At 38.4% G+C, this 24,841-nt stretch overlaps 2 protein-coding genes across 2 annotated transcripts in view; one reads left to right on the forward strand and one right to left on the reverse strand.

Annotated features, from left to right (window-relative positions):
• Positions 1-14,280, reverse strand: part of cir1 (corepressor interacting with RBPJ, CIR1) — a 47,669-nt gene extending 33,389 nt beyond the window's left edge. Inside the window, exons 1-6 of the mRNA XM_069935758.1 lie at positions 14,124-14,280; positions 6,174-6,268; positions 4,657-4,730; positions 4,508-4,518; positions 4,343-4,401; positions 1,156-1,204 (exon numbers count right to left, since the gene is read on the reverse strand). Coding sequence (XP_069791859.1) covers positions 1,156-1,204; positions 4,343-4,401; positions 4,508-4,518; positions 4,657-4,730; positions 6,174-6,268; positions 14,124-14,195 — 360 coding nt within the window. The 5' untranslated portion in view covers positions 14,196-14,280. The remainder of the gene's footprint in view (positions 1-1,155; positions 1,205-4,342; positions 4,402-4,507; positions 4,519-4,656; positions 4,731-6,173; positions 6,269-14,123) is intronic.
• Positions 13,731-24,841, forward strand: part of scrn3 (secernin 3) — a 35,688-nt gene continuing 24,577 nt past the window's right edge. The window contains exon 1 of the mRNA XM_069935757.1: positions 13,731-14,403. Coding sequence (XP_069791858.1) covers positions 14,357-14,403 — 47 coding nt within the window. The 5' untranslated portion in view covers positions 13,731-14,356. The remainder of the gene's footprint in view (positions 14,404-24,841) is intronic.

The following is a 24,841-nucleotide window of genomic DNA, read 5'->3' on the forward strand; positions in this document are numbered from 1 at the left end:
GGTGGCCATTGAAATATTTATTCTTATTTCAGGAACATAAAAATTAATCTATTTAAATACCTTAAATTTAAAATAGCTCATGAATGGCACTGTAATGAAACTTGTTCAATTAGCTTATGAAAACAGAAATTATTTTGAATCTTAATGACTTGTAGCAGTGTCATGGACTCTGTTCATGATTACACTGCTTCAAAAGTTTCCTACCACCATGAGATCTGAAAGGGGGAGCTTCATTTTATTCGAATTTTAATTCTTCAGCAAATGATGCAATCTGTGCAGAAGACCTAGACAACATTCAAAGACAGTCTGAGAAGTGGCATATAATTATGCCACATGAAACAAAAGTGTCTGGCAATGATTGCTGTTTACCTTTTGATATTGACACCACTCAATCCTTTTGGGTGGGAGTGGGGAGGAGGTGTGGTTTCACCACTGACCAGCTCCTTACATAGTTTTTCTCAAATAGGTCAGCAGAGGTTGGATGTTCTGCCAAGAGTAACTCGTCTCCCAATATCACAAAGCAAGGATTACTCTTCACTTGCCTGGATATGCACAGTTACATCAACACTCAGGTATTTGGGCCTCTATATGGTCCCGGTATGGCTACCAGATCTTTACAAAGTGTCATATTTATTCTTTAAATTGTATGATTCCCCCCCCCCCCCCCCCCCATAGGTACAGAGTTGTTCATTTCTGCAGTCCATTGTCCTTTTTTGGCCATCCTGATTTCTTTCTTGTTTTTCTTCCATTTTTTATATGCCTCAAGTACCTCATTTGTTCCACGTTGCCTATACCAGCTATACACCTCTCTCTTGATCTGAACCAGACCCCTAATATCCCTCAAATACCAAGGTTCCCTATGCGTGCAAACCTCACCTTGAATCCTGTCAGGAACATACAAACACTGTACTCTCAAAATTACCTCTCTATAATTGATTTAGAAAATTTTCCTAAACATAAATTGCAAATATGCAAGAAATGTTCTCTTAATATTTTCAAATGAAATTAAGGATGGGCAAAGAAGCTGTCCCAACCAAAAAAAGACATCCTAAAAAATAATATTCAACAAACAAGCAAAGTATTTACCATCTTATACAATGGATCTGATTTAATTAAATTAAATTTTTGTGACTGGCAAGTGCAGTTCATACACACCTGGATTCCAAAGGGCTGATCCCTAATATTCATATCATCCTTGGCATATCTGGTATCAATAAAAAAAAACATTAATCTAGTTTTTTTCTCAATTAAAGTAATTCTTTGGAAAAAAACATCAATTTCTGATATACTTTTCTTAAAAATGCAGATAAACAGCTTATATGAAAAAGTGCTTAAGCTGGTATGTGAGTGGGAAGAAAAAGTTTGAAAACCACTGTTTTATTTGTACCTAATTAACTTGTTATGTGCATGGTTTCATAGCTCCAAAGGAAATGGGCCAATGACAATTTTTCTCAAGCAAAATATTTCAGAACAATTGGGTCTAGAGCAGTGATTCTCAACCTTCCCTCTCTCATACCAACTTAAGCAATCCCTTACTAATCAAAGAGCACCAATGGCATAGGGATTACTTAAAGTGGTATGTGAGTGGAAAGAAAAAGGTTGAGAACCACTGATTTAGACAATATCCTCATCGCCAGCTACAAATACCACACTGGACACCTGAGACAACTGTGCACCCATTTGAGTGAGTTCAAGTTGACTCTCAACCCTGTGAAATGTCAGTTTGGTCTCGACATCATCTACTTCCTGGGGCACAGGATTAACTGACACAGGGCTACACCCTTTCCCGAGAAGGTTGAGGCAGTCCGGGATTTCGCCAAGCCACACATGGTAAACGAGCTATAGGAATTTGCCGCTATGATAAACTTTTACTACAGGCTTATACTGGCAGGCAAGTCAAAAGACATTATTTGGGATGATGAGTCTTCCAGGGCATTCCAGAACACCAAAGGCACACTAGTCATCGCCACCCTCCTGGTCCACCCAAGACCAGAGGCACCTACCGCCCTGACAGTTGACGCCTCCAGCACAAAAGTAGGGAACGTACTAGAGGGCCAATGACAACCCCTGGCCTTTTTCAGCAGGTGTGTGTGTGTGGTTCTTCTCCACATTTGCATAGCGTGTACGTTACAGGTTAATAATTGTAGGTCATCCACTTTGGAAGGAAAAATAGATTAGATCATTATGTAAATGATGAATGATTGCAACATGTTCTTGCACAGAGAGACTTGTAAGGGCTTATGCATGAAACACAAAAAGTTAGTTTACAGGTACAACATGTATTCTAGAAAGCAAAGGTTGGCCTTCATTGCAAGAGAGATTGCAACTGCACAGTGTACTGGTAAGGCTGCACCTGGAGTACTCCATACATTTGTAATCTCCTTACTTAAGAAAAGATTCTAAGATTGCAGGTGGATTACCAGGTTGATTTTAGAGAAAGGGGGGTTATGAGGAGAGATCGACTTGCTTGGGACATACTACATTAATTCAGAAGAATGGGAGATCTTATAGAAACAAATAAAATTATGAAAGAGGTAGGTGAAACCAGAATTAGGGAACAGTGCCTCAAGATTCAAGGGAGCAGATTTAGGATAAAAGTGTGAAGGAATTGCTTTGCTCAGAGATTAGTGAATCTATGGAATTCTCTATCCAAGGAAGCAGCAGAGACTCCTCATTAAATATATTTAAGACAGTTAGATAGAATTTTTCATGATAAGGAAATGAGAAGTAAGAGGGGAAAAAGGCAGGTAAGTAGAGTCGAGCCCACAGCCAGATCAGGCATGATTCTATTAAATGCAGGAGCAGGTTTGATGGGCTAGATTGCCTTCTCCTGCATGCACTGAGAGGCTGGGAATAAAGAGGGACCAATTGTATTGCATCTATCATTAAGCTTCATTGCAGAATTCTAGATCAATGGAAGAGCCAATCTTGCTGTGAGTCTTCAGCATTATGCTGGGAAAAACGCCACTCAAGTTGTCCATGAGATTGGACTTGGCAAAGATCCAAGATGCTGTGAGTAGACAATATTTTTTTTTGGTTAATTTTTTTTAACTACTGCTAATATTTTAAATTAATTTTTGTTTTAAATTTTTTTGGATTATTTCTTTTAATTTTTATAGGCTTTTAAATATCAGAACATCAAAGGCATTTAGAAATTGCTAAAATTTCTTCTGCTTTGATACCAGACAATGTGCAGTCTTCAGCTTTGCCTTCGATTAAGGCCTGCAAAAGGCAATCTGGTTGAGCTTTGACACTCCACTTTACCATCCTTTTTTTGAAATAAAAATATTTTATTAAAATTTTTTCCCTACATTTAATTAATCATGATACAATAAAAATTTAAATTGAAGGAATTTTAATTTGTTACATGATAGTTCTAACCGCTCCCCTTCCCTCCCTCAACCCCTCGTCTCCCTCCCCCTCAGAGAATAAAATATGTTCAAAGAGTTACACATAGTGTAAAAAAAAGAAAAAGAGAAACAGTGTAGTATCGTGGATTGCCCAGAGCATCGCTCCCCAACATACTGGAACTCAAAAGATTTTATCTGATTATTTTCATTTTAAGGAAGAAGGGTAACACAGGTCTTAAGAGGCTGGAAGAACTTAACAAAAATATGGGATATTTATTTCTCTAATTATATGTAATTTTCTCTAAAGGAATACAGTTTTGAATTTCATTCCATCTTCCCATATCTCAATATGTCTGATTTTCAAGTCACTCCAATACAATTCCTTGCTACTACCAATGCTATTTTAACAAATTTTGTTTGATATATTGATAGTTTTAACTTGGGTCTTGTTCCTTCTATATTTCCCACACTTTACCATCCTAACTTCATCATATCAATCCAGCTAAGCTCAGAAAGAACAGTTTTGTGCTATCAGGGATCATCAGAGTGGTCAAAAAAAATCCAAGGAGGAAGAAATTGATAAAGAGTGACTGCAAAGATGACAAGTTTGAATTCCTCAGGGATAAAGCAGAGAGTTAATTATGAGGAATGTAGACATCCAATTCACTAAGCCTCAATTACACTTACCAGTGTGCCTAAGCTTCTGAACGATATCAAAGTAGGTGGTTCACAATCTATGGACACAATTTTTCAATCTTTGATAAAGTACTCAATTTGCACTATTGAATGCAAAGTACCCAATTAACTCTGCTTTCATTAATAAATGATCAGCTGTGGGCAAACCCAAAATTTATACATTCTTAACAAATTTGAAAATGTGGCTTAACTTCTGGTATTCAAACAAATGAATAAATACTTGTATTCTTGTCACATCCTTAAAACTAAATGGCTTTATCCTCAGTGCTCCTTTGGACAGGATACATCAAACTTACTTTTCTCGTGGAGCAACTTTCTGCCATTCAAATTTGTATTCGGTCTCGCCTTCTTCCGTCTGCAATCACATAAACTTCAGCTCATTACTTTTGCTGTAAATATCTCTAGATTTTCAAGCATTAATTTAAAGGGTAGGCCAATTTGTCAAATCTTGATTTTCTTACCTCTTTATTCTCTTGATTGTCAGTCATTTGAAGAAAAAAAAACAGAAATTTAAGTTAGCTTTCAGTACTTCACCGTGATTAAAAAGTTCAAACCTAAAAAGTGAGATTGGTCTCTCTCATGAAATCTGTGAAATAATTAAAAACATTACCAGTCTTTGCTCCTGGAGGTGCCTCATACATAAAGTTAAGTCCATTCTTAACACGTTCATCACCCATAAGTAATCTGAAATAAAAAGTAAATTTGGAAACCATTAAAATGGATTTGAAATCTTTAAAGCACCAAATTGTTTGTAGATAGTTTAACCCTAATCTCCATTTACGTAAAATTACACAGAAGCAAGTCATTTGTCCAACCAGTCCATGCAGGTATCTCTATTCTGCTCAAAGTCCTTCCCATTTTTTTCCTCAGTTAAATCGGAATCCTTTATTCCCTTCTCCCTCATGTGTTTGTGCAAAAAAATTAAGAAGCTGGAGGGTCTCAGATCAGGCAGGCATACCTGGAGAGAAATGTTCAATGTTTCAGGTAAGGCTCTTATATTTTGAGATGGTGAATTGAATCCAGATTTGGAACTGGCTTGCCCATAGAAGACAGAGGATAGTGCTTGAAGAGTGTTATTCAGGCTGGAGGCCTGTGTCCAGTGTTGTTTGGCAGGAATCACTGTTGGAACCCCTGTTATTTGTGATGCATCTGAATAAGTTGGATGAAAAAGTAGATGGGTAGGTTAGTAAATTTGAGATGACAAAAACTGGTGGAGCCGTTAGAGTGATCAAAAAATGGAGCAGGATATAGATCAGTTATAGATATAGGCAGAAGAAGTTTAATCTGGACAAGTGGAAGGTATTGTAGCTCAGGAGGACAAATGTAAGGGGAATGTATACAGGTAACACCATTGCTGGGCAGATGGATCTGGGGCTCCAGGTCCAAAGCTCCTTGAAAGTGGTCATGCAAGTTGATAGGAAAGTAAAGGCGGCAAAAGGCATGATTGCCTTCTTCAGTCAGGACATTGGCTAAGAGATTAAAGAAGACATATGGAGCTATATAAACTTTGATTAGGCTGCATTTGGAGATTTGTGTCCGATTTTGATAATCTCATAACAGGAAGGATGTGCAGGCTTTGGAAAGGGTACAGAAGAGATTGACCATGACGCTGCCCAAATTAGAACATATGGGTTATGGGGAGAGACTGAACAAATCAGTATTAGAGCCCGAGGGAAGACCAGATGTAAGATAGGGTAGATTTTCTTCCGGAGGCAAAACTATTATGAACCAAAGGACACGTGCTTAAAGTTGGGGGGAGGGGAGAGAGGTAATTTAAAGAAGATTGGAGGGGCAAGATTTTTTTCCTGTAATGATAGTTGAAGGTGCATGGAATGGCCTCCACGGGTAATGATAGAAGCAGATACAACAGTCCCATTTTAGAAGCTTCCAGACATACACATGAATAGGAAAGGAATAGAGGAATACAGTATGTATCATGTCCAAACAGATGGGGGGGGGGGGGGGGGGTTAGTTTAATTTGTGCAACACAGTTGGCTCAGATGTTGTGGACTGAAGGGCCTGATCCTGAATGGCAAAAAGAAGAATGCACATGCATTTACAAAGCAGATAGATAGGATAACTTATACAATTAAGAATTTCACAAAAATATCAAAGTAAATTTTCTACCTGTTATCATATACTTCTTGTTCTTTTACATACTGCTGCATGAGTTCTTCTTGTTTCTTTTTTTCAAAAGATATTTTTTGTTCTGCCATCCATACCTCAAAAGAAAATACATATACATCTAGCCAGTATTATACTGCTTACATTTAATGACAGTTTATGCCTTTTAAAACAAAGATAAGGGAGTGGGATTCTACTGGATTCAGTTATTGGGTTCCTTCTTTCCAAGAATGGTAATTGTTCCAGTTATAAGTCAGACAGCCACTTCAAATTAATTTGACATTTTAACAATACACTATTGCACAAAGCAGCTCTTGTACCTCTTCTTTGGTGCACCTCTGTCTCGGTGGCCAGCGGAGAGCTCGCCATATAACACGATCTTGGGAAGGCGATGGTCCTCCATTCTGGAGACGTGACCCACCCAGCGCAGTTGGGTCTGCCACATTGACCACTGCCAGTGGGCTGATCTCGCCTCCAACCGTGCATCTTGGCGCCTCACAGTTCAGCGGGCAGCAACCTCCTTTGAAGAAGACCGCAGATCCCACCTCACTGACAAAAGAAAAGGAGGAAAAACCCAACACCCAACCCCAACCAACCAATTTTCCTTTGCAACCGCTGCAACCGTGTCTGCCTGTCCCGCATCGGACTTATCAGCCACAAACGAGCCTGCAGCTGACGTGGACATACCCCTCCATAAATCTTCGTCCGCGAAGCCAAGCCAAAGAAAAGATTGCACAAAGAAACTTTAGGGACTTCAAGTGTTGAGTGAATAACATTGTCCATTCTCACATACAATGCCCTCCATAATGTTTGGGACAGACATTTTTTTTCCTTTATTTGCCTGTGCTCCAGAGTTTTAAATTTGTAATTAAACAATTCACAAAATTATATTGCATACTGTATTCCAGATTTTATTAAAGGGTATTGGTTTACATTTTGTTTAACAATGTAGAAATTACAGCACAATTTATATATAGTCCCCTCATTTCAGGGCACCATAATATTTGGGGCATAGCAATGGTATGTATATTAAAGTAAGTAGTTAGGTTTAATACTTTGTTGCATCTCTCTTGCATGCAATGATTGTTTGAGGTCAGTGATTCATAGACATCACCACATGGCTTCTACTGCAGCCATTTTCAGCTCCTGCTTGTTTCAGAAGCTTGTCTCCTTAAGATTTTTCTTCAGCATATGGAAGGCATGTTCAATTGGATTTAGATTGAGTAACTGACTTGGCCATTCCAAGAATTTTCCAGTTTTTAAACTTTGAAAAACTTCTTTGTTGCTTTAGCAGTATGTTTGGGATCATTGTCTTGCTCACAAATGAAGCATCATTCAATGTGTTTGGAGGTATTGGCTCAAATGTGAGCAGATAGTAGTAAAACACAAAAATCTGTAGACACCATGATTGAAGTAAAAACACAATGCTAGAAAAACTCAACAGGTTCCTCTCTGTGACTCCCTCGTGCACCCATCCCTTCCTATCAATCTCTCCACCTTCCCTCCCCGGCACTTTGCCCTGTGGCTGCAGGAGGTGCTATCCTTGCACCCACACCTCCTCCTCACACCACAGTCCGGGTCCCCCAAACAGGCCTTTCAAGTGAAGAAACACTTCACTTGTGTATCCACAGGACTGATTTACTGCATCTGGTGCTCCGTTTGTGGCCTTCTCTATATCTGCAGACTGGGAGATCACTTCACAGAGCACCTTTGCCCCACCCGCACCAGTGACAGAGACCTCCCAGTAGCCAACCATTTCAGTTCTGCGTCACACTCCCATACTCACATGCCTGTCAATGGTCTTGTGTAGTATCCCACCAAGACCATCCGCAAATTGGAGGAACAATACCTAATTTTCTGTCTGGGCACTCTTCAGTCAGATGTCATTAACATGGACTTTTCTAGTTTCTGCTAATCTGCTCTCCTCTCCCCCCTCTAGTATTCCTTTGCTCAGACACCTGCCAACATTTTTCCATTCCTTGATGAAGACCAAAATATCATTATTGCAACATTATCTGACCTGCTAAGTTTCTCCTGCATTGTGTTTTTACTTAAGTGCACCAGTACCTGTGGCAGCTATACGTGGCCCGGCCATAACACCCCTACCAACGATTCACAAATGAGATGCATGGTTTGGATCTTGGGCTGTTCCTTTACACTTCCACTTGGCTTTTGCCATCACTCCCATACAGGTTAATCTTGGTCTCATCTGTCCACAAGACTTTTTCCCAGAATTCTGCAGGCTCTTTTAAATACTTCTTGGTAAACTGCAATCTGGCCACCGTGTTTCTGTGGCTAATGAGTTGTTTGCATCTTGCAGTGTAGCCTCTGAATTTCTGTTCATGAAGTATTCAGTTGCCAGATTGGCCCATCCTCACCTGCCTCCTGAAGAGCATTTCTGATCTGTTGGACAGGAGTGTGGGGACTTTTCTTCATTAAGATGTGAATTCGTCTGTCATCAGCAGTAGAAGTTTTCCTTGTCCGACCAGTCCCTTCGATTACTGAGCTTGCCTGTTCGCTCTTTCTTCTTAATGCTGTTCCATACACAGTTGATTTTGGTAATCCTAAAGTTTGGGCAATGTCTCCTACTGTTTCTCAGTCTCATAATGGCTTCTTTGACTTTCAGTGGCACAACGTGTTGAAAAATCAATTACAGAATCCAAAGGCAATCTAAAGCTTACAAGTGGTCATCTCGACCCATTATCTCGATGCCCATTATCACCATTGGCAACAGTGGTCAATTGGCAGAAATGATAAGATGAGATAATGAGATTCAGGGTTTTACGATAGAAGATCGAGTATATTAGCTTGAACCAAAAATATAATTGAAGAAAATAAATGTACGATTGGCAGAATATGGTTTAATATCTGGTTATAAAGTCAATGTAGGAAAGAGTGAAGTGATGCCCATGAATGAAGGAGACTATATGTTAAGTAAGCAGGTGGTGAAGTTTAAGCGACAAAAGGAAGCAATTAAATATTTAGGAATTACTATTGATAGAAAATTAAATAATTTATTTAAATTGAATTATCTACCATTACAAAAAAAATTTATGAAGATTTAAAGAGATAGGAAGATTTACCAATAACTTTAATAGGAATGGTAAATTGTATAACGATGAATATTTTTCCGAGGTTGTAATATTTATTTCAGTCATTACCCATTCCTATACCAATGAAGTTTTTCAAGAATTAAATAAAAGTTTAAGAAAATTTATTTGGCGTGATAAAATGCCAAGGATAGCTTTGGAAAAATTAACTTGGAAATTTGATCAGGGAGGATTCCAGGTGCCAAATTTTTAAAATTATTATAAAGCAGCTCAATTAAGATTTCCATCCTCCTACATCAAATTGGGGAGAAGATAGCGTGAGTACATAATGAAATGAATAATATAGAAGAAACTAATCCAAAACATTTTTTGTATAAATAGAACAAAGATCTTTTGAAAGGAGTACCAATTTTAAAACATTTAATCAAGATATGGAATGAAATTCATATACAAAGAGGAATTAAGAACTACCAAATAACCAAGATGATGTTAAAGCAGAATCCACTTATTCTTTTTATTTTAAATAATCCTTTCTTTGATATCTGGCACAATAATGGGGTAAAGAGGATAAAAGATTGTTTCTTAGGTTCTTTTTTCTTGACTTTTGAACAAATGAAAGAGAAATACAATATACCAAATAAAACTACTTTTTCCATACTATCAGCTTTAATCATATTTAAAAAAGAAATTAGATGCAAATTTTAGACTTCCGGAACAGAGCTCATTTGAGTATTTAATAATTCATACATTTATTGAGAAATTTATTTCTAATATGTATATACAATTACAAGACAATGCAGAAAAAGGAACCATTTAAGTAAAAAAAAGGAAAAAAAAAAGATTTAAATATACAAATTCATGATGAGACCTGGTCAAGATTGTGCCAGGAGAGTGTAACTAATACAATTAATGTTAGCTCTCAAATGGTACAATATAATTTTTTAAAATATAAACACAAATTATACACTATACTACACTCCGTATAAGTTACATGGACTCAATTCAAATTGTTCTGACAAATGTTTTAGATATAACAAAGAAACAGGAACCTTATTACATGCAGTTTGGTTTAGTGGAAAAAGTGGGAAAATTTTGGGAAGATTTGAATATATTATTGGGACAAATTATGAAGATAGATACCAAAAGATCCCAGAATATTTTTGCTTGGTGATTTATAGGACATTGATACTAAATTGAAGTTAGACAAATATGAATGAAAATTTTTTGAGTGTAGCAAAAATGGTGGCATGGAAATGTGTGGCAGTAACATAGAAGTCAGATAATTTTATACGGTTGATTAGGTGACATTCAGAAATTCAAAATTGTATACCATTGCAAAAGATTACTTATAATTTAAGGAATCAACCTGAGAATTTTTATATAATTTTGAAACCATATATGGATTTGATAAATAAGAGTCCATCCATATCATCCAAAACACCCACTCCTTCCAATTAATATGTATAGAATAGAATAATATGTTAGGAATATATGAACAGTGAATGATAAATAAATTCAGGTGTTTTCTCTTTTATTCTTCTCTTCTTTTTCTTTGGGGAGGGAGGGGGAAAAAAAGAAAAATTTATATATCATTTTTATTATATTGTTTTGTCATTTGATGAAGAATTTATATGTACGTATTGATGCAAATGAAAAATAAAATTAAAAAAAGCTTTCAAGCAAGTCGAGCTGTTTTATAACTGCACCAATGAAGCAATTAAATACAAATAAGTAATCAAACACCTTTGAAGCCAAATGTCCCAAACATTACGGTGCCCTGAAATGGTGGAACTATGTATAAAAAGTGCTGTAATTTCTACATGGTCAAACCAAAATGTTTTCAAATAATCTTAAATGAAATCTGAAATGTGCACTTTATTCACATGTGAATTGTTTGATTACAAATTGTGATGTCATATACATAGTGACAATAAATCTGAATTTAAAACTGTGGAGCACAGGGGGAAATAAAGGAAAAAAAGTTTTTATTCCAAACATTTAAATTTAGTCAACAGCACAGCATCAGACCCCTCTAGCCCATGAACCCATGCCAGATAATTACACCCAATTGTCCTACTGCCACCGGTACATTTTATGGAGGGTACTGGAAGAGCATAAATGGCCATCTTTCTTTCTGTACCAAGTCAGGGGTGCCTGTTCTCTGAAAGAGCTATGTGTATTCTTTTTTAAAAAAAAGAGTGCAATTATTTGTGCCTTTAATATAGTAAATACCACAGTTTGCTCTAATCAGACTGAAGTTCAGAGATTCAAGCAAAAAGGAGACATGTTTAAGGTGCCAAATACTCGGTCAAAAGATGGGCCCTCGGAGTTAGACTATTCCTTTTTTCAATGGCTTGCACGCCTGATATGTATAACACGTTAAAATTTCAGGTATGGGTTCTGGCATATTTCTAATTCCCTGCATGACAAAATATTAAAGATTTTGAATACGCAGCACCTTAATACAGTCAGAAGGTTACTCATACTGGTTTTCTACATTTGTGAAGTGCTTGCTGCATTTCAAGATCATTATTAGTGTGTGATTTGCTGCATGATGAGCTTCTCCTTCCTCTCTATCCAGTCCTTCCCCAAATATGTTCTCATATTTACTCGATCAATATAGAACACAGAAGATTAGAGCACAGAACAGGCCCTTCAGCCCATGATGTTGTGCCGACCAATGTAAACCGACTCCACCACAATCTACCTCACACCCATAACCCTCAATGTTTATTACATCCACAGGCCTTTCTGAGTCATTTAAATATCACTATTACACCAGCCTCCATCATCACCCTCAGCAACACACAGGCACCCTCTGAGAAAAAAAAATCTTACCTCTTAACTTTCCTCCACTCACCTTAAACAGATGTCCTTTGCTATTTGCATCTAAGGAAAAGGGTTCTGGCTGTTCACCGTATCCAAGCCCCTCATACTCTTACATACCTCGATTAAGTCACCTTTCTTCCTTTGTCACTCTCAAGAGAAAATCCCTAGCTCTGTCAACCTTGCTTCATAAGATATGTTCTTCAATGCAGGCAATATACTGGTAAATTTCCTCACCCTTTCTAAACCATCTACTGAGATGACCAGAACTAGTATGGTTCTAACTTGAATTTTATAGAGCCACAACACAACTGTTCTTGAACTCAATCCCCTGACTAAAAAAGGCCAAACACATTACACCATACGCCTTCTGACCACTCCATCACCAGCACATTAACCTTGAAAGATCTATGGACGTGGACCCCAAGATCTGTTCCTCCACACTGTTAATAATTGTTCAAGTTCAACCTTCCAAAGTGCTTCACTTCACACTTACCAGGATTGAACTCCATCTGCCACCTCCAGTATCCTATCTAAATTCTGTTGTAATCGACAACAATCTTCTGAACTATCCACAACAGATCCAACCTTTGTACTATTTGCAAACCTACTGACCCACCCCTCCAATTCATTTTATAAAAATCACAACAGCAGGGGTCCCAGATCAGATCCCTAGAGAACACCACAAGTCACTGATCTGGCAGAATACAAGCTAATTCTAAAACCAAGCAGGCAAGATTCTTTGGATCCCATGTTGCATGAATGTCTACATGAGCACCTTGTCAAATGCCTTACTAAATTCCTGATGCACCATATCCACTGCCTTCCCTTCATTTGTCACCTTCTTGAAAAACTCAAATAAGCCTGTGAGACATGACCTGCCTCTCAAAGCCACGCTGACTCTCCATGCTTCCCATAAAGTGCTCATAAATCCTGTCCCAAAGAGTCCTCTGTAATAGTCTGCCCAAATATGATCCTCATAAAAGATTGAAGCACCAAAGAAACAATAAATAGCTACTATTACTTGTGACTATCATGGATTAGCAATAATTTATAATTTTACAGACTCCTATGAACCAAGTGGTATGGGTGGGGTGGGGGGGGGGGGGGGGGAGAGAGCAAGAATTTTTTAAACCATGGTTTCACCCCTCTTCAATGTCCTCCAATCCATGGCCTTTCAAATTCATTTCAATTTTAATTGTTTCATAACTTAGCTGTGGAATTCTCCCCCCTCCCCCCAACATATTTTTTCTCCTTTAAAGGTGCTCCTTAAAACTCATCTCTTTGAATAAGCTTTTGGCCAACTACTGTCAATTTTAGTTTAAAAAACACTCATGTGAAGCGTCTTGTAAGGCTGAAGGTGGAGGCAACTACACAAAAACCCTTTCAAGATAGCCATTATTGCTAATTTAAACCTAATGAGCTGAATGAACCAAACTTATAAACTTGATCCCTTTTCGTAAATATTTCCAAAACCACCACTTCCCATTTTTCATAAAGCCCCAAAAGGAAGCTCATTGGTTGAACAAATCTCTTCTTACGAGCACATCATTCGCCGGCGTAAATATCTCTTCCATTGGGATGGAAGATGATTTGTTCCCCCCACCCCCCAAGATTTGGAGGTAAAACCCAGAGATTGTTGCACAGATGAGGCAGGGGGATCATTCGTGTGTTTCGGCGAATGGAAACACTGACCAAAGGGCTACATTTGTAAAATTGCACCATCCATTTCTAGTTTGCAGAGAGATGCTGAAGTTTATAAAAGTTACCCTGTTCTGAAATAAACTTACAACGATACTTTTTAAAGGGGCACAGAGACCAAGGCCCATCTCTGCGTTGATACCGATGAGATAGTTGGGTCTCGGGAGGCTCTGGGGTCCTCAGGCCGCTCCTCCACCGTGTTGTCGCTGAGGGATGTTCAGGGACCACGTCATCTGGGTCCCCAACAGCCGCAGGTGAGCGACGGTCGGCCTTCACCCGGACCGGGGCCCCGACCCCGACCCCGGCCCCGACCCCGACCCCGGCCCCGACCCCGGCCCCGGCCCCACACCGCGCCTCCGTCCACGACCCCACTTACTTTTTTGATGTTGGACTTCGAAGCCGGATGGAAATCCTTTTTGCACATGAAGTTGGCGAATGATTTCCCCATGGCGGCCAACTCGAGAAAAAAGCGGCGTCAGCCTCAGAGAGCCAGACTACAATCCCAAGCGCCCCGTGGCCCCGATCACTGCCGGGTCAGAGCAGCGGAAGTCAGCCTTTGATTGACGGCCAGGAGGTGGGTCCTGTGGACGTGGACCGGGTCGGCGGCGGATGATCAGGAGCTTCACTCCTCGAAATCGACTGGCAATTGACATCAGGTAACTTCAAAATATACATTTCTTAGAGTCAGGATTATTTCAGGTGTGATTTGTCAATTTCCTCAGTCTCAATTCTTTTAATTCGAAAATCCCGGAAGTGAATGAACATGAGTGACACGTCTATGGGAGTGTGATGGAATACTCAGAAGTATTAATACAGGACTTGATAGAGGACTATCCCTTATTGGACTCCTGACCTGCTGCCTAGATGTTAATATAGGACTTTATAGAGGACTAGATGTTAATATCCCTTATTGGACTCCTGACCTGCTGCCTAGATGTTAATATAGGACTTTATAGAGGACTAGATGTTAATATCCCTTATTGGACTCCTGACCTGCTGCCTACATGTTAATATAGGACTTTATAGAGAACTAGATGTTAATATCCCTTATTGGACTCCTGACCTGCTGCCTAGATGTTAATATAGGACTTTATAGAGGACTAGATGTTAATATCCCTTATTGGACTCCTGACCTGCTGCCTAGATGTTAATATAGGACTTTATAGAGAACTAGATGTTAATATCCCTTATTGGACTCCTGACCTGCTGCCTAGATGTTAATATAGGACTTTATAGAGGACTAGATGTTAATATCCCTTATTGGACTCCTGACCTGCTGCCTAGATGTTAATATAGGACTTTATAGAGAACTAGATGTTAATATCCCTTATTGGACTCCTGACCTGCTGCCTAGATGTTAATATAGGACTTTATAGAGGACTAGATGTTAATATCCCTTATTGGACTCCTGACCTGCTGCCTAGATGTTAATATAGGACTTTATAGAGAACTAGATGTTAATATCCCTTATTGGACTCCTGACCTGCTGCCTAGATGTTAATATAGGACTTTATAGAGGACTAGATGTTAATATCCCTTATTGGACTCCTGACCTGCTGCCTAGATGTTAACATAGGACTTTATAGAGGACGAGATGTTAATATCCCTTATTGGACTCCTGACCTGCTGCCTAGATGTTAATATAGGACTTTATAGAGAACTAGATGTTAATATCCCTTATTGGACTCCTGACCTGCTGCCTAGATGTTAATATAGGACTTTATAGAGGACTAGATGTTAATATCCCTTATTGGACTCCTGACCTGCTGCCTAGATGTTAATATAGGACTTTATAGAGAACTAGATGTTAATATCCCTTATTGGACTCCTGACCTGCTGCCTAGATGTTAATATAGGACTTTATAGAGGACCAGATGTTAATATCCCTTATTGGACTCCTGACCTGCTGCCTAGATGTTAATATAGGACTTTATAGAGAACTAGATGTTAATATCCCTTATTGGACTCCTGACCTGCTGCCTAGATGTTAATATATGACTTTATAGAGGACTAGATGTTAATATCCCTTATTGGACTCCTGACCTGCTGCCTAGATGTTAATATAGGACTTTATAGAGAACTAGATGTTAATATCCCTTATTGGACTCCTGACCTGCTGCCTAGATGTTAATATAGGACTTTATAGAGGACTAGATGTTAATATCCCTTATTGGACTCCTGACCTGCTGCCTAGATGTTAATATAGGACTTTATAGAGGACTAGATGTTAATATCCCTTATTGGACTCCTGACCTGCTGCCTAGATGTTAATATAGGACTTTATAGAGAACTAGATGTTAATATCCCTTATTGGACTGCTGACCTGCTGCCTAGATGTTAATATAGGACTTTATAGAGGACTAGATGTTAATATCCCTTATTGGACTGCTGACTGCTGCCTAGATGTTAATATAGGACTTTATAGAGGACTAGATGTTAATATCCCTTATTGGACTCCTGACCTGCTGCCTAGATGTTAATATAGGACTTTATAGAGGACTAGATGTTAATATCCCTTATTGGACTCCTGACCTGCTGCCTAGATGTTAATATAGGACTTTATAGAGGACTAGATGTTAATATCCCTTATTGGACTCCTGACCTGCTGCCTAGATGTTAATATAGAACTTTATAGAAGATTAGATGTTAATATCCCTTATTGGACTCCTGACCTGCTGCCTAGATGTTAATATAGGACTTTATAGAGAACTAGATGTTAATATCCCTTATTGGACTGCTGACCTGCTGCCCTGATGTTAATATAGGACTTTATAGAGAACTAGATGTTAATATCCCTTATTGGACTGCTGACCTGCTGCCTAGATGTTAATATAGGACTTTATAGAGAACTAGATGTTAATATCCCTTATTGGACTGCTGACCTGCTGCCTAGATGTTAATATAGGACTTTATAGAGAACTAGATGTTAATATCCCTTATTGGACTGCTGACCTGCTGCCTAGATGTTAATATAGGACTTTATAGAGGACTAGATGTTAATATCCCTTATTGGACTGTTGACCTGCTGCCTAGATGTTAATATAGGACTTTATAGAGGACTAGATGTTAATATCCCTTATTGGACTCCTGACCTGCTGCCTAGATGTTAATATAGGACTTTATAGAGGACTAGATGTTAATATCCCTTATTGGACTCCTGACCTGCTGCCTAGATGTTAATATAGGACTTTATAGAGGACTAGATGTTAATATCCCTTATTGGACTCCTGATCTGCTGCCTAGATGTTAATATAGGACTTTATAGAGAACTAGATGTTAATATCCCTTATTGGACTCCTGACCTGCTGCCTAGATGTTAATATAGGACTTTATAGAGGACTAGATGTTAATATCCCTTATTGGACTCCTGACCTGCTGCCTAGATGTTAATATAGGACTTAATAGAGAACTAGATGTTAATATCCCTTATTGGACTCCTGACCTGCTGCCTAGATGTTAATATAGGACTTTATAGAGGACTAGATGTTAATATCCCTTATTGGACTCCTGACCTGCTGCCTAGATGTTAATATAGGACTTTATAGAGAACTAGATGTTAATATCCCTTATTGGACTCCTGACCTGCTGCCTAGATGTTAATATAGGACTTTATAGAGGACTAGATGTTAATATCCCTTATTGGACTCCTGACCTGCTGCCTAGATGTTAATATAGGACTTTATAGAGAACTAGATGTTAATATCCCTTATTGGACTCCTGACCTGCTGCCTTGATGTTAATATAGGACTTTATAGAGGACTAGATGTTAATATCCCTTATTGGACTGCTGACCTGCTGCCTAGATGTTAATATAGGACTTTATAGAGAACTAGATGTTAATATCCCTTATTGGACTCCTGACCTGCTGCTTAGATGTTAATATAGGACTTTATAGAGGACTAGATGTTAATATCCATTATTGGACTCCTGACCTGCTGCCTGGATGTTAATATAGAACTTTATAGAGGACTAGATGTTAATATCCCTTATTGGACTCCTGACCTGCTGCCTAGATGTTAATATAGGACTTTATAGAGGACTAGATGTTAATATCCCTTATTGGACTCCTGACCTGCTGCCTAGATGTTAATATAGGACTTTATAGAGAACTAGATGTTAATATCCCTTATTGGATTGCTGACCTGCTGCCTAGATGTTAATATAGGACTTTATAGAGAACTAGATGTTAATATCCCTTATTGGACTGCTGACCTGCTGCCTAGATGTTAATATAGGACTTTATAGAGGACTAGATGTTAATATCCCTTATTGGACTCTGACCTGCGGCCTAGATGTTAATATAGGACTTTATAGAGGACTAGATGTTAATATACCTTATTGGACTCCTGACCTGCTGCCTAGATGTTAATATAGGACTTTATAGAGAACTAGATGTTAATATCCCTTATTGGACTGCTGACCTGCTGCCTAGATGTTAATATAGGACTTTATAGAGATCTAGATGTTAATATCCCTTATTGGACTGCTGACCTGCTGCCTAGATGTTAATATAGGACTTTATAGAGAACTAGATGTTAATATCCCTTATTGGACTGCTGACCTGCTGCCTAGATGTTAATATAGGACTTTATAGAGAACTAGATGTTAATATCCCTTATTGGACTCCTGACCTGCTGCCTAGATGTTAATATAGGACTTTATAGAGAACTAGATGTTAATATCCCTTATTGGACTGCTGACCTGCTGCCTAGATGTTAATATAGGACTTTATAGAGAACTAGATGTTAATATCCCTTATTGGACTGCTGACCTGCTGCCTAGATGTTAATATAGGACTTTATAGAGAACTAGATGTTAATATCCCTTATTGGACTGCTGACCTGCTGCCTAGATGTTAATATAGGACTTTATAGAGGACTAGATGATAATATCCCTTATTGGACTCCTGACCTGCTGCCTAGATGTTAATATAGGACTTTATAGAGAACTAGATGTTAATATCCCTTATTGGACTGCTGACCTGCTGCCTAGATGTTAATATAGGACTTTATAGAGAACTAGATGTTAATATCCCTTATTGGACTGCTGACCTGCTGCCTAGATGTTAATATAGGACTTTATAGAGAACTAGATGTTAATATCCCTTATTGGACTGCTGACCTGCTGCCTAGATGTTAATATAGGACTTTATAGAGGACTAGATGTTAATATCCCTCATTGGACTCCTGACCTGCTGCCTAGATGTTAATATAGGACTTTATAGAGGACTAGATGTTAATATTCCTTATTGGACTCCTGACCTGCTGCCTAGATGTTAATATAGGACTTTATAGAGAACTAGATGTTAATATCCCTTATTGGACTCCTGACCTGCTGCCTAGATGTTAATATAGGACTTTATAGAGGACTAGATGTTAATATCCCTTATTGGACTCCTGACCTGCTGCCTAGATGTTAATATAGGACTTTATAGAGGACTAGATGTTTATATCCCTTATTGGACTCCTGACCTGCTGCCTAGATGTTAATATAGGACTTTATAGGGGACAAGATGTTAATATCCCTTATTGGACTCCTGACCTGCTGCCTAGATGTTAATATAGGACTTTATAGAGAACTAGATGTTAATATCCCTTATTGGACTGCTGACCTGCTGCCTAGATGTTAATATCGGACTTTATAGAGGACTAGATGTTAATATCCCTTATTGGACTCCTGACCTGCTGCCTAGATGTTAATATAGAACTTTATAGAGGATTAGATGTTAATATCCCTTATTGGACTTCTGACCTGCTGCCTAGATGTTAATATAGGACTTTATAGAGGACTAGATGTTAATATCCCTTATTGGACTGCTGACCTGCTGCCTAGATGTTAATATAGGACTTTATAGAGGACTAGATGTTAATATCCCTTATTGGACTGCTGACCTGATGCCTAGATGTTAATATAGGACTTTATAGAGGACTAGATGTTAATATCCCTTATTGGACTCCTGACCTGCTGCCTAGATGTTAATATAGGACTTTATAGAGAACTAGATGTTAATATCCCTTATTGGACTCCTGACCTGCTGCCTAGATGTTAATATAGGACTTTATAGAGGACTAGATGTTAATATCCCTTATTGGACTGCTGATCTGCTGCCTAGATGTTAATATAGGACTTTATAGAGAACTAGATGTTAATATCCCTTATTGGACTCCTGACCTGCTGCCTAGATGTTAATATAGGACTTTATAGAGGACTAGATGTTAATATCCCTTATTGGACTCCTGACCTGCTGCCTAGATGTTAATATAGAACTTTATAGAGAACTAGATGTTAATATCCCTTATTGGACTGCTGACCTGCTGCCTAGATGTTAATATAGGACTTTATAGAGGACTAGATGTTTATATCCCTTATTGGACTCCTGACCTGCTGCCTAGATGTTAATATAGGACTTTATAAAGGACTAGATGTTAATATCCCTTATTGGACTCCTGACCTGCTGTCTAGATGTTAATATAGGACTTTATAGAGAACTAGATGTTAATATCCCTTATTGGACTGCTGACCTGCTGCCTAGATGTTAATATCGGACTTTATAGAGAACTAGATGTTAATATCCCTTATTGGACTCCTGACCTGCAGCCTAGATGTTAATATAGGACTTTATAGAGAACTAGATATTAATATCCCTTATTGGACTTCTGACCTGCTGCCTAGATGTTAATATAGGACTTTATAGAGGACTAGATGTTAATATCCCTTATTGGACTGCTGACCTGCTGCCTAGATGTTAATATAGGACTTTATAGAGGACTAGATGTTAATATCCCTTATTGGACTGCTGACCTGATGCCTAGATGTTAATATAGGACTTTATAGAGGACTAGATGTTAATATCCCTTATTGGACTCCTGACCTGCTGCCTAGATGTTAATATAGGACTTTATAGAGAACTAGATGTTAATATCCCTTATTGGACTCCTGACCTGCTGCCTAGATGTTAATATAGGACTTTATAGAGGACTAGATGTTAATATCCCTTATTGGACTGCTGACCTGCTGCCTAGATGTTAATATAGGACTTTATAGAGAACTAGATGTTAATATCCCTTATTGGACTCCTGACCTGCTGCCTAGATGTTAATATAGGACTTTATAGAGGACTAGATGTTAATATCCCTTATTGGACTCCTGACCTGCTGCCTAGATGTTAATATAGAACTTTATAGAGGACTAGATGTTAATATCCCTTATCGGACTCCTGACCTGCTGCCTAGATGTTAATATAGGACTTTATAGAGGACTAGATGTTGATATCCCTTATTGGACTCCTGACCTGCTGCCTAGATGTTAATATAGGACTTTATAGAGGACTAGATGTTAATATCCCTTATTGGACTCCTGACCTGCTGCCTAGATGTTAATATAGGACTTTATAGAGGACTAGATGTTAATATCCCTTATTGGACTCCTGACCTGCTGCCTAGATGTTAATATAGGACCTTATAGAGAACTAGATGTTAATATCCCTTATTGGACTCCTGACCTGCTGCCTAGATGTTAATATAGGACTTTTTGAGGACTAGATGTTAATATCCCTTATTGGACTCCTGACCTGCTGCCTAGATGTTAATATAGGACTTAATAGAGAACTAGATGTTAATATCCCTTATTGGACTCCTGACCTGCTGCCTAGATGTTAATATAGGACTTTATAGAGGACTAGATGTTAATATCCCTTATTGGACTCCTGACCTGCTGCCTAGATGTTAATATAGGACTTTATAGAGAACTAGATGTTAATATCCCTTATTGGACTCCTGACCTGCTGCCTAGATGTTAATATAGGACTTTATAGAGGACTAGATGTTAATATCCCTTATTGGACTCCTGACCTGCTGCCTAGATGTTAATATAGGACTTTATAGAGAACTAGATGTTAATATCCCTTATTGGACTGCTGACCTGCTGCCTAGATGTTAATATAGGACTTTATAGAGAACTAGATGTTGATATCCCTTATTGGACTGCTGACCTGCTGCCTAGATGTTAATATAGGACTTTATAGAGAACTAGATGTTAAGATCCCTTATTGGACTGCTGACCTGCTGCCTAGATGTTAATATAGGACTTTATAGAGGACTAGATGTTAAGATCCCTTATTGGACTGCTGACCTGCTGCCTAGATGTTAATATAGGACTTTATAGAGGACTAGATGTTAATATCCCTTTTTGGACTCCTGACCTGCTGCCTAGATGTTAATATAGGACTTTATAGAGAACTAGATGTTAATATCCCTTATTGGACTGCTGACCTGCTGCCTAGATGTTAATATAGGACTTTATAGAGAACTAGATGTTAATATCCCTTATTAGACTGCTGACCTGCTGCCTAGATGTTAATATAGGACTTTATAGAGAACTAGATGTTAATATCCCTTATTGGACTGCTGACCTGCTGCCTAGATGTTAATATAGGACTTTATAGAGGACTAGATGTTAATATCCCTTATTGGACTCCTGACCTTCTGCCTAGATGTTAATATAGGACTTTATAGAGGACTAGATGTTAATATCCCTTATTGGACTCCTGACCTGCTGCCTAGATGTTAATATAGGACTTTATAGAGAACTAGATGTTAATATCCCTTATTGGACTCCTGACCTGCTGCCTAGATGTTAATATCGGACTTTACAGCGAACTAGATGTTAATATCCCTTATTGAACTCCTGACCTGCTGCCTAGATGTAAATATAGGACTTTATAGAGAACTAGATGTTAATATCCCTTATTGGACACCTGACCTGCTGCCTAGATGTTAATATAGGACTTTATAGAGGACTAGATGTTAATATCCCTTATTGGACTCCTGACCTGCTGCCTAGATGTTAATATAGGACTTTATAGAGGACTAGATGTTAATATCCCTTATTGGACTCCTGACCTGCTGCCTAGATGTTAATATAGGACTTTATAGAGAACTTGATGTTAATATCCCTTATTGGACTGCTGACCTGCTGCCTAGATGTTAATATAGGACTTTATAGAGAACTAGATGTTAATATCCCTTATTGGACTGCTGACCTGCTGCCTAGATGTTAATATAGGACTTTATAGAGAACTAGATGTTAATATCCCTTATTGGACTGCTGACCTGCTGCCTAGATATTAATATAGGACTTTATAGAGGACTAGATGTTAATATCCCTTATTGGACTCCTGACCTGCTGCCTAGATGTTAATATAGGACTTTATAGAGGACTAGATGTTAGTATCCCTTATTGGACTCCTGACCTGCTGCCTAGATGTTAATATAGGACTTTATAGAGGACTAGATGTTAGTATCCCTTATTGGACTGCTGACCTGCTGCCTAGATGTTAATATAGGACTTTATAGAGGACTAGATGTTAATATCCCTTATTGGACTCCTGACCTGCTGTCTTGATGTTAATATCGGACTTTATAGAGGACTAGATGTTAATATCCCTTATTGGACTCCTGACCTGCTGCCTAGATGTTAATATAGGACTTTATAGAGGACTAGATGTTAATATCCCTTATTGGACTCCTGACCTGCTGCTTAGATGTTAATATAGGACTTTATAGAGGACTAGATGTTTATATCCCTTATTGGACTCCTGACCTGCTGCCTAGATGTTAATATAGGACTTTATAGGGGACAAGATGTTAATATCCCTTATTGGACTCCTGACCTGCTGCCTAGATGTTAATATAGGACTTTATAGAGGACAAGATGTTAATATCCCTTATTGGACTCCTGACCTGCTGCTTTGATGTTAATATAGGACTTTATAGAGGACTAGATGTTTATATCCCTTATTGGACTCCTGACCTGCTGCCTAGATGTTAATATAGGACTTTATAGAGAACTAGATGTTAATATCCCTTATTGGACTCCTGACCTGCTGCCTAGATGTTAATATAGGACTTTATAGAGGACTAGATGTTAATATCCTTTATTGGACTCCTGACCTGCTGCCTAGATGTTAACATAGGACTTTATAGAGGACTAGATGTTAATATCCCTTATTGGACTCCTGACCTGCTGCCTAGATGTTAATATCGGACTTTACAGCGAACTAGATGTTAATATCCCTTATTGGACTCCTGACCAGCTGCCTAGATGTTAATATAGGACTTTATAGAGAACTAGATGTTAATATCCCTTATTGGACTCCTGACCTGCTGCCTAGATGTTAATATAGGACTTTATAGAGGACTAGATGTTAATATCCCTTATTGGACTCCTGACATGCTGTCTAGATGTTAATATAGGACTTTATAGAGGACTAGATATTAATATCCCTTATTGGACTCCTGACCTGCTGCCTAGATGTTAATATAGGACTTTATAGAGAACTAGATGTTAATATCCCTTATTGGACTCCCGAAGTGCTGCCTAGATGATAATATAGGACTTTATAGAGGACTAGGTTTTAATATCCCTATTGGACTCCTGACCTGCTGCCTTGATGTTAATATAGGACTTTATAGAGGTCTAGATGTTAATATGCCTTATTGGACTCCTGACCTGCTGCCTAGATGTTAATATAGAACTTTATAGAGGACTAGATGTTAATATCCTTTATTGGACTCCTGACCTGCTGCCTAGTTGTTAATATAGGACTTTATAGAGAACTAAATGTTAATATCCCTTATTGGACTGCTGACCTGCTGCCTAAATGTTAATATAGGACTTTAGGACTCCATGTTAATATCCCTCATTGGACTCCTGACCTGCTGCCTAGATGTTAATATAGGACTTTATAGAGGACTAGACGTTAATATCCTTTATTGGACTCCTGTCCTGCTGCCTCGATATCAATATAGGACTTTATAGAGGACTAGATGTTAATATCCCTTATTGGACTCCTGACCTGCTGCCTAGATGTTAATATAGGACTTTATAGAGAACTAGACGTTAATATCCCTTATTGGACTGCTGACCTGCTGACTAAATGTTAATATAGGACTTTATTGAGGACTAGATGTTAATATCCTTTATTGGACTCCTGACCTGCAGCCTAGATGTTAATACAGGACTTTGTAGAGGACTAGATGTTAATATCCCTTATTGGACTCTTGACCTGCAGCCTAGATGTTAATACAGGACTTT

The sequence above is a fragment of the Narcine bancroftii genome, chromosome 4, assembly GCF_036971445.1.
Source record: "Narcine bancroftii isolate sNarBan1 chromosome 4, sNarBan1.hap1, whole genome shotgun sequence".
Lineage (NCBI taxonomy): Eukaryota > Metazoa > Chordata > Chondrichthyes > Torpediniformes > Narcinidae > Narcine > Narcine bancroftii.